This window comes from Drosophila navojoa, chromosome X (assembly GCF_054131105.1).
Source record: "Drosophila navojoa isolate 15081-1374.11 chromosome X, UAZ_NAV_1.0, whole genome shotgun sequence".
NCBI classification, from domain to species: domain Eukaryota; kingdom Metazoa; phylum Arthropoda; class Insecta; order Diptera; family Drosophilidae; genus Drosophila; species Drosophila navojoa.
The window spans coordinates 19,835,959-19,846,177 of NC_142895.1; the positions used below are offsets into that span (position 1 = coordinate 19,835,959).

Genomic DNA, 10,219 nt, shown 5'->3' on the forward strand with positions numbered 1-10,219 from the left:
GCGATAGTTGTTTGTTAAATATATCGAATATATTTTCTTGCGCGCTAAAAATTCTCGTGTATTGTTTCTTTACACATTTAAATTAATTAATTTTTAATTTAAAGAGGTATACAAAGCTGATCGAATTTGTTGCTTACTTATTCATACTTATTCATATTTATACTAATTTAACTAGGCAAATCGCTGACATTGATTAACTTTGTTATGGTTACAGACATAATGCATTTTTATCGTATATATCTGCAAATAAATAATTTATAATTTAAACAAAAATGTACTTTTTCGCACCTAATTGGCCTAATCGACTCTTACAAACTTTTGCCGCGCAAATGCTTTTTCAGCCAATCTTAGTGTGCCCATATATTTCATAACTATGTAAGCAAATAATTATCGAGTCATTCGATAGGTCTGCGTGAAACTGGTTATATTCAATGTGACCAAAACAAGCCCAGTTGTGAATGCGAAAAGTAGCCAAGACCCTAAGAAACAGAGCGATTTTGACGTAAAATTTATATTTTCTGACATGACGGATGCACACTCAGGCACTGCGTACAACAACAAGACACTGCTGTAAGTATTCGAGTCCATTTAGCGGGCATATAACGAATCTTAACTTGCAGATGTACAAACATACCAGAACTCTTCCTCGACAAATTTGTGGCGCGCACGCATTTCAGCCGGTTCGGCAACCTGGTAAACTTTGTGCTGCGGCCTCGGCGCATGACCTGCACGGTAAGCTATTCCAATGAAGAGGAGGCTGCTTTGGCACTGCGTGAGGGTAATGTCTACAACGGACACGAGTTCGAAATGAGTTACGCAGAGAACGAGAGCACGCCGGCCCAAAAGACAGAGGAATGGGTCGACCCCGATGTCCAGGCGGAGCTCAGTGTCTTGGGTGGTAGCTGGCGCAACGAATATGGCGGTAGCAAACCAAACGCAACAAAACCACAGGCTATGACTGCAGCTGCAAGTCTCTTCGGCTCCAGCAAAATCGCTTCAGTTCCAACAAGTAGCAATGCTGAACGAGAAAAGGAGAAGGACCGGGAGCGTGACCGACAACGTGCGCCCGCTCAATTCAAGGTCGCCAAGCAGGAGCTGGAGGTCGTCATGCGCAAGCCGGCATTCACAAGCGAGGAGAAATATCGTGTCTTGGATGCACGTGACAAACTGTTGCGCCTGAATCAGAAACGCTCGACAACCGACGCAAAACGTTTACAAGGCCACTGCCCGGACATGTGTCCAGAAAAGGAACGTGTGCTTCGCGAATTTCAACGTCAAGTGGCAATTTATGAACTGAAACAGGGCACCGATGATCAGATCGCACATGAGCTCGCCCTGAAGCAATATTCGCGCAGCAGCGCCGATCAGGAGACACCGCTGCCGCACGAACTGCGCGCTGAACCCGTCCTACATATGACCATGAGCTATCTGATGCACGAGATAATGGATATCAGTGAGACAACGGATAATCTTGGCGATTGGTTCCATTTCGTTTGGGATCGAACGCGCTCCATACGCAAGGAGATTACCCAGCAGGAGCTCTGCTCCCTCGGCGCCGTCAAGCTGGTGGAGCAATGCGCTCGCTTTCACATCCACTGCGCCGCCCGCCTGGTCGCCGAGGATCCCAGCGTCTTTGATGCGAAAATCAATGCCGAGAATCTGACGAAATGTTTGCAAACACTCAAGTACATGTACCACGATCTGCGCCTCAAGGGCATCCAGTGTCCGCGCGAGCCCGAATTCCGTGGCTACATTGTGCTGCTCAATCTGGCGGATGCGAATTTTCTATGGGACGTCTCGCAGCTGCCCGTGGAGTTGCAGAACTGCAAGGAAATCCGACGGGCCATCCAGTTCCACTTGGCGCTGCAAGACACCAATTTCGTGCGCTTCTTCCAGCTGCTGCGCGAACCCGAAACGAGCTACCTGAGTGCCTGCATTCTGATCACCTATTTCATTCGGCTGCGCATTCTGGCCATGCATCGCATTGTGCAGGCCTATCGAGCGCCACGCAAATACGAATTCACCTTGCTGCCCGTCCAATATATACGTCAAATGCTGCTCTTCGCCAGCGACGAGGAGACAATTGAATTTGTCGAAGGCTGCGGCCTGACTGTAAACCAAGGGGATCGCGTTGAACTGACGCGCATCCACACGCCAGAGCACTACAAGCTGAGTCGTCAGTTCGAGGTGAGTGTGAATTGGAATCTTAGCCAACTGGAAACCTCGTTGATTCTGCTACTTTTGCTCTCACTCTAATTGATTCTAACTAACTGCTATCTCTCTCTCTCTCTCTCGCTCAGCTGGTGGAATCGAAGCGCAAACAGAGCGTCGGCGAATGCATTTGTGGCGAGGAATTGCCGGCGAAATCCCTGTACAGCAATCATCGGCCGCACAACAGCTTCAATGAGCAGGGCTACCTGAAGAGCAGCGCCTGGACAGCCAGAGATCAGCTGCCGAATGCCGAGGAGCTGGAAGAGGAACCAAGAGCAGCGTACACAGAAACATTGCCAACGGCAACAGAAGCTACGGCAACAACAGCAGCTACAACAACAATATTTAAGAGCCCCTCTCCCTCGGATAATCTGTTCAAGGTGCCGCAGTTTTCGGCGCCCATCTCGCCAAGGAGTAAGGCAGCCACGCCGCCAGCTCAAACGCCACAGCCGCAGCCAACGATGCCAGCCAAGACCTTCAGCTTTGAGATGCCGCAAAAGCAACCGCAACAGCAACAGCAACAGCAGCAGCAACAGCAAGCTTTTGGATTTGGCCGGAACACAGCTGAAGAAGCCAAACCGAGTGCAAGCACAGCCATTGGCTTTAGCTTTGCAGCTGCAGCGGCTGCCAGCATGGCAAAGAGCGGCCCAAGTGCTGCTGATCTTGCCGAGCAACAGCGACAGCAGAAGGCCGCCGATGATGCCAAATTTGCGGCACTGCAGCAGGCCATAGCAACGGCCAAGCAGCGTGAGCAGGAGCTGCTCGAGCTGCAAAAGGCGAAGGCAGAGCAGGCGGAACGTGCACGACAGCAGCTCCTGTTCGAACAGCAGCAGACCAAGGAGAAGCAAAAGCGCGAGGAGCAGGCACAGCAAGCAGCCGCCGCGGCTGCCGCAGAGGCAGACGCGAAGGCGGAGCGCCAGCGTCAGCTGCACATCGAAGCGGAGCGCACGACACAGCGCAATCAGCTGCTGGACCAATTGATCGATGAGCAATTGAACGAGCTGTGCGAACGGGAGTTTCAGCTGCATCACAGCGCCCTGGCCATATACGATGCGCTGCTGGATGAGCAGATTGTGGAGCTAGTCAGACGGAATATACGGCGCACCGACTACGAGCTGGGCCTGATACGGAAATATTGGCGACGTTGGCGCAACTACCGACGCGTGCAGCAGCAGAAGGATGCGCTCTTCGCCTGCCTGCCGCTGAGCTTCGGGGCTGAGTCGTGCGAGCGTCTGTTGAACACGAAGACGGCGGAGCAGCCGCTGCGCTTGATGCGTCGCTATCGCCAGGGCGAGGCCTGCGACTATCGCCAGTTGTTAGCGGGCATGGATGATCAATGCTGGCTGAAGCTCGACCTCTGGGAGCTACTGGCCCACACACTGCAGCAGGAGACGCCCGGCGCTCGTCAATATTTCAAGCTGTTGATCTCGCTGCCCGACAGCAGCGTGGGACTAGTCATGGAGCATGCATTGGATCGGGGTGTGCTGCAGCAGCCCGTTCTAGGCGAGAGCCAGAGCCAGAGGGCGAAGACGCCTGGCCAGGCTGCCTACATAACGGGACTGGCCCACGGCGTGGCACTGTGTGTCCACAAACTGAAGGGCTCGCCGCCAGCGAATCCCAGCCAGATGAGAAATGCCGATGGCATCATATGCTTTGTGGATGTGAAACAGGTGCCGGAGGCGCGTCAACGTTTGCATAGCCTGGTCAGGAGCAGCGGCTGCGACTATGTGGCGGTGATTGTGCAGCAACAGGAGACGGAAGAGGCACAGCTGGTGACGCAATTGCAGCTAGAGTCGTTGCGCGCTTTTCGCATCTTCGACTGCCGCACCATGGCGCGTGGCAAGCAGAAGCTACAGCTCGTCGCACTGCTCCAATGCGCCGTCCAATTTCTGGCCAAGCAGCCGCATCGCAGTCGCGGCTCACTCCAGCAGATGGAACTGCGCGAGTGGCTGCTCCGGCACCTGGGCGACGAGCTGTTTGAGCGACTGCGCTATGCAGCGCAAAAGGATATAGCCATTGGCTGGCGCTGTCGCCAGGTGCCTCAGTTCTGTGTTCAGCTGTACAACGAAGCTGTGCGTCGTCTGCAGCTGGTGGCGGGCGAGCAGCTCGAGGATCGGCCCCAGTTGCCGCAGGAGCTGCGCGTCTATGTGGAGCCGTTGCCACCCCAGGCACCGTTGCCCAATCGCCTGGAGTACTTTGTGAGTGGCTGGCAATCGCGCGAGCAGCGGGCGAAGATCGTGCAGCTTCTGGAGCAGGCCAAGCTGCCGGAGATGCCGCCGCTGCCGGCGACAACCGACCAATCGCAGGACGGTCTCTGTGAATGGCTGCTCAACTATGCCCAGCTGAGCGAGGACGATGCTCAGGTGGAGACGGTGGCGCTGCGTGCGATACAAACGCTGGAGTTGCAGCTGCGCACGGGCAACCCCAACTACCTGGACATTGTGGACATCTTTGCCAAGGAACGTCTCTATAATGTGCTCCAACGCAATGCCGCCTCGATACCAGCGGCCATTGTTTACCGGCGTCACACCATGCAGCGTTACTTTGCGACGCACTGGTACTATGATTGGCCATCGCCAGAGGAGGCAGCAGCAGCTGCGGCGGCGGCGGCAGCTGAGAATCCACAACAGGAAGAGCCGATCGAAGAGCAGACTGTACTGTCGTCCCAACGGGAGCCGCTTGACTATGAGCAGGTGCTGCGAAAGGCGCAGGCAGTACTGGATAAATGCCAGCAAGCGCATCAGCACCCCGTCGAACGTAAAACATTGACCGTTCTGAACGAACCGCTGGACACTCTAGATCGCATTATGGAACGCTGCGAGCGACATACTCTGAACGCCCCACACGAGCCACATCCGCATTCACATTCGCATTGGCAAACACGACGACAGGCCGAAAACTTGCCCATGCAGCCAGTCAACAAGCGACAGCGTCTCAGCGCTCCAGCGAGTGATGAGTGCGCAGATCTCTTGGATCGCACTGTGCGGTTACTCAACGTCAGCCAAACGACTGAGGAGAGACGCCTTCAAATACTACAACGTGCCAATAGGTTTATATAATTGTCGGAGCATTTATTTATCAATTATATCTGTAATGAATGAATGAATTAGGGGAATGTAATTTAAAGTAATTATTTAAATAAATATGTATTAGGAATTTACACTTTATAACGCAAGACTTTGAATTCACTGATGAAACTCAAACTACACTTCTTACGTTATGCAGCACTTGACACACATCGTGCTGTGTATTTTTACTTGTGATTTTATATAGGTTTATATATACATTTGTCTATCAATTTTAATATTTGATTAAACAAGTGTCGTACATTCATTCATTGTCAACTGAAACTAGCTTTACATTCACATCCCATCAAATCAGCGTAACATAAATTCAAATTCGGCGCCGCCAGAAAGTATGCTTCGCACGTTATGCGACACTGTCCGACTGACAATTTGTGCGCTGCCTGCTATCGATTGGAAATAGTTTAAATAAATATCGCACGTTGATTTAGTAGCAAATCCAAAAATTATCAAGTAGGCCTTGCCGGCTTTTCTACAGACAGTTGTTAAATTTGATACATTTAAGCACAGCACAGACAAAATTCAGTTGAAAAAGTACAATTTGTCTCATACAGATAATCCAAATTATATATTGCCGCGTTTCATAGAATTTCTAGTTATTTGCAAGTTACACAAGAGCCAGAAGAAAAATTATACGAAAGCTAAAATTAATAAAGTCCTGTACGTGTGAATATTTGCAAATTCTTTTAGACATTTTTACCATTTGTTTAATCTTAAGTCGTTTCGATTCGAAACCAGTTTGTTAACGTGAACAATATGAATAATCTTCCAGGATTCAGCTCGTTTCGTATGCTGCCCTTCGGAGGTATGGAATTAAATATGAATACATTTATTTTATACGTTCTTTTTCCAACAGCACTAGGCCGCTGGAGGCGTGGATTGTCCAAAACAATCAACACCCAGGGCGTTGGCCAGAGTCCAGTTTCCGCTATATTGAGCACCTATCAATCTGTGTGTTCTCGCCTGATGAGGAAGATGTCGGTGGCCATGATACGTCGGCGCTCAAACCTGAGCTTCTTGGAGAAGCGACCCATTGATGTACAGAGCAATGCAGCAGTTGGCTATGCACGACTGCCGGTCACAATGCGGTACTACCCAAAGACGCGCACCCAGAAGCGCAGCAACTTCGACTATTTCCCATTGATGATGCCCACATCGAATGTGTGGGCCAGTTTCCTTGCGCAGCGCACCTATGCGACACTGGGCGAGAGATTTGACAGAACCAAAGCAGTGAAACGTCCGAAAACATTGATGGATCGGCCATTGGTGCCGACGCTGGAATTCCAGCAACCCGAAAGCGAAACGAATGAGGGAGCGGCCCTTCCGGAGGAGTCCGTCATGCCGGTAAACAAAATGAGCCACGTGCTGAAGTTTTTGCGCGAGAATGCGAAGTCAAATGGCAAGAGAGAAGAGAAATCAGAAAAATTACAGACACCTACGTTACCCATAATGCATATACTTGATAAGAAGTATCAATTGGCGAGGACGCACACAGCGCACAGCTCTTCGCCGGCCACCCGACCCCTGCAGCCGGGTGCACTAGCAAAGCCCAGTGCACGCCCACAAAGCGGAAGCGTCAAATATCCGCTGTTGCAAAAGCTCTCAGCACCCGAGATGTCCTCTCTGAAAGCAACCAACAATGCGTCCAAGTATCTGGAAACGTATGAGACGCGCCTGAGGGCGTTACGTCAGTCGCAGCCACTGAAACTGAAACTGCCGGAGGCACTGCAAGACGATAGCTTGCCCCTGAAAACGCCCACAGTCAAGAGGAACCAGCTGAACTACCGCAGCACATACAAGCCACGTTTTAAGCCAAGCTCAGGCTCTCACTCGCCCAACGCTATGCACATGCCGGGCATCAAAGCGTACAAGAGATCGATGCCGCACAGGAGCACGCGCACGAGTAAGAAGTACAAGTATCCAATGAAGCCGCATAGCGAGCAGGCTCACCAGAATGCGGACGGTGAACATAAGGAACGGGATGACCTGAACAATTTGCTGGGCGATCTTTTGAATCAGAGTTCGTCCAAGCAGCAAGTTGAGGCGATCGAGTTCAATAAGACGGCGCCGCTATTCAAGCTGGTCACCACCAGCATGGAAGGGCGCAGCAAATTGCATACTCGAGCCTTTGAGAAGCAGCTGGAGACGCCACCGCTATACCGGGGTCCGCCAGTTAGGCAACGCAACCAATCGACGGGCGTTACTCGCCGTGCCATTAAATTGGGCCAGAAGGCGGCGGTGCGAGCCAAATCGATCATGGAGAACAGGCTGAGCTTGCTGCTGAAAGCCGACAAGCAGTACCAGGACGAGGAGGATGACGACGAGGACAATGAAGAATATCACTAGGGCCTGGCGGTAGTAACAGCTATGCCCCATAAGCATAATTCATGATGTGAGACTTATGCGCAGTGTGATGCAGTGTGTCAAATCCCAGCCAAGAAATCTAATGTTAATCTCTATCTCCAAACGGATCTCAGCACCCTATCGTTATTCATCAACATATGTATGTATGTAGTATGTATGTACGTTCGCCATGCCAAAAATTCCGGTTATACACATATTGAACAGGATATACCATGCCAGTGAATGTAACGTATCCAATCTTCTCGGATGTACCCTCAAATTTGTCGCGAATTCGAAATTGAAAGAAATATGTCAATTATTTAAATGTAAACAAGCCAATTTATAATGATTTTGATTACAAGAACTAGTATTTGTATTTAATACAAAGATATCAGCATTGAAAATGCCTTAAATATTCAGAATCGTCGTATTCATTTCTGGAATTTAAGACGTACGATCTATAAGATAATTTTTTATTTTTGAATAAATGAAAGTATTTAGAAAACAAAATTATTGATTATTCCTAAAATCAACAATTCAAGATAATTGAACAAAAAATGGAATTCTATAGTCGCTCAGACTGAGCCAATAAATATGTACTACATATTTTCATATCAGTCTAATCATACACAAAATATATGTACATACAAACATATATGTATATATAAGTACCCCTAAGTTAAGTAAATAGAAAATTTCCTAAAATATTTTTCAACAATTTCCATAATATTCTAGAAATCAGATACATCAGTTATAGAGGGCGCCAGTGAGCGCGACCAGGAGACAAACATTGCTATGATTTATACCCACACGCACACACGAACACACGAACACACACATGTGTACATTCACCTGCACTCTTTGTCATTCTCATCGTAAACATGTTTATCATAATCGATTCTGTTTACTTGGCCCAATCCAATTATTTCACCAAAACAAGTCTCAATTGGCGCAGCAAACACACAAAGCGAATGAAAACAAAAACAAAAACAAAGCGACTCACGCGATGTTTGCAGAATCGAGCAACCCTTCCCCTTCTCACACCACACTCATTCGCTGGCTATCTCCCTCCCACTCGCTCTGTCTGCTGGCTGCATGAATCAGAGCAACTATTTTTGGAACTCAATGCGTCGCCAAAGTGCAAGGTCATCCTTCCTGAGGGGCTCACGTGCTTTGAGGGCTGATCTCTTGGCGGGCGCCCAGCGAATGGAACATTTCACAATTTAATGCAAATTTTACAATGCAAATATAAATGAAATACATGTTTTTTTTTTTTTTGTTTTGGGGCCAACGACGCCGGCAGCCAAGGAGTTATTTTGTGGCTGGCGCGCGCCGCGGCGCTAAATTTCTATTGAACAATTTGACTATATTAAACAATTTGTTGTCTCATTAACAATATCATGAATTATATATGTAAATCTAATTGAAACAAACAAAAACGCAGAAAACCAAAATAAAATTAAAAAAAATCCCTACATCAAGCTCAACATTTCGCCATCGATTGATGAGATTTGGTTGTGTTCTTTTTATGTTAGATTTGTTATTGTTATTGGAGCTGCTGTTTTTGTTATTGTTGTTTACTGCAGATGATGCTGCACCTTGCACTGGCGCAGAGCCTCATTGAAGCCCTCGCACAGGGACAGATCGGATTGACCCTGAGCGCATTGCAGGAACTGTTTGATCTCCCAGGCGCAGGCGCCTTGTGGCTCATTGGCCTGGGCTTGCTGGCCATAATAGGGCTGCTGCTGTTGTGGTGCAGCCGGTGCGGCAGCGGCTGGCGCTGCGGCCTCCTTATCGCCCGATCCGCTGAACAGCGATGTGAGTCCATGTCCGACGGTGTGACCAATGGCCGAGCCAACGGCAACGCCGCCAGCGGTTGCAGCCATTTGCTGGAACATCGAGGGCTGCTGTGGTGCTGGCATACCAACGGCGCTTGGTGGTGCTGCCATTGGTGCTGGTGGTGGTGCGGCAGCACGTGCGGGCACTGGAGCCGGTGCCGGGGCAGCAGCGCGAGCTGGCGCCGGTACTGTGCTGTAATGCAGAAAAAGAATAGAAATTTATTAAAAATATAGTTCATGCATTGTTTTTGTCACGCGTTTGAACTTTGCTCGTTGCACAGTTTTCGTCTCAATTTCCGTGTTTATCTGTTATTTTCAGTTACGTAACAACTTGCGGCACGGAAACTTCCAGAACGCACTGTACAATTCATTCACCCGCAGTTCAATTAACGAACGTAGAACAATGCATCGCACATTGTTGCGACTGAGTTGCAACAAAGAACAAAACAGAACGTTTCATGTGTTCTTTATTCGTCATCCAATTTGGTGCCTTTTGTCCAATTGGATTTTCTCACGCTTTTCACAGGTGCACTGCGGAACGCAACTTACCGTCTGGCTGATGGTGGGGGGCTAGCTGATCGTCCACGGCGTACCATTTTGTTATTTTTTTTTATTTAATTTGTTTATTTAAAATTTGACACAAACGAGTTATTTAGTTATTTACGAGAATTTAACTGTGTAGCTTCGGGTGCTTTGCTTGGTTTTATAAACTTTTATGCGACACTGAGTTGCTTGAAATAATAA

The 10,219-nt window shown here is 48.9% G+C and overlaps 3 protein-coding genes across 4 annotated transcripts; 2 read left to right on the forward strand and 1 right to left on the reverse strand.

Moving 5' to 3' along the window:
* Positions 1 to 401: 401 nt before the first annotated feature.
* xmas (RRM_XMAS2 and SAC3_GANP domain-containing protein xmas) lies at positions 402 to 5,381 on the forward strand. Of its 2 annotated transcripts, none has more exons than XM_018107945.3 (3): positions 402 to 570; positions 621 to 2,187; positions 2,301 to 5,381. In XM_018107945.3, exons 1-3 carry the CDS (start codon positions 524 to 526, stop codon positions 5,268 to 5,270), a joined length of 4,584 nt encoding a protein of 1,527 aa, XP_017963434.1. In that variant the 5' UTR covers positions 402 to 523; the 3' UTR covers positions 5,271 to 5,381. The 2 variants fall into 2 exon arrangements, with proteins under 2 accessions (XP_017963434.1, XP_089119813.1); XM_089263687.1 differs by having other exon boundaries at positions 638 to 2,187.
* Positions 5,382 to 5,715: 334 nt separating this feature from the next.
* On the forward strand, positions 5,716 to 7,974 carry LOC108656066 (uncharacterized). Its single transcript, XM_018107977.3, has 2 exons — positions 5,716 to 6,099; positions 6,151 to 7,974. Exons 1-2 carry the CDS (start codon positions 6,051 to 6,053, stop codon positions 7,638 to 7,640), a joined length of 1,539 nt encoding a protein of 512 aa, XP_017963466.1. The 5' UTR covers positions 5,716 to 6,050; the 3' UTR covers positions 7,641 to 7,974.
* Positions 7,975 to 9,193: 1,219 nt separating this feature from the next.
* Chchd2 (Coiled-coil-helix-coiled-coil-helix domain containing 2) lies at positions 9,194 to 10,211 on the reverse strand. The gene is made up of 2 exons (XM_018108002.3): positions 10,025 to 10,211; positions 9,194 to 9,668 (listed from the first exon to the last, which is right to left on the reverse strand). The coding sequence occupies exons 1-2, from the start codon at positions 10,069 to 10,071 to the stop codon at positions 9,215 to 9,217; spliced, it is 501 nt and encodes a 166-aa protein (XP_017963491.1). The 5' UTR covers positions 10,072 to 10,211; the 3' UTR covers positions 9,194 to 9,214.
* Positions 10,212 to 10,219: the final 8 nt, after the last annotated feature.

Coding starts and splice junctions, on each gene's coding strand:
- xmas (XM_018107945.3), top strand. CDS start 524: ATGACGGATGCACACTCAGGCACTGCGTACAACAACAAGACACTGCT. Junction 571..620: donor TACAACAACAAGACACTGCT/GTAAGTATTCGA, acceptor CTTAACTTGCAG/ATGTACAAACATACCAGAAC. Junction 2,188..2,300: donor AGCTGAGTCGTCAGTTCGAG/GTGAGTGTGAAT, acceptor TCTCTCGCTCAG/CTGGTGGAATCGAAGCGCAA.
- LOC108656066 (XM_018107977.3), top strand. CDS start 6,051: ATGAATAATCTTCCAGGATTCAGCTCGTTTCGTATGCTGCCCTTCGGA. Junction 6,100..6,150: donor TCGTATGCTGCCCTTCGGAG/GTATGGAATTAA, acceptor TTTTTCCAACAG/CACTAGGCCGCTGGAGGCGT.
- Chchd2 (XM_018108002.3), bottom strand. CDS start 10,071: ATGGTACGCCGTGGACGATCAGCTAGCCCCCCACCATCAGCCAGACG. Junction 9,669..10,024: donor CCCCCACCATCAGCCAGACG/GTAAGTTGCGTT, acceptor TCTGCATTACAG/CACAGTACCGGCGCCAGCTC.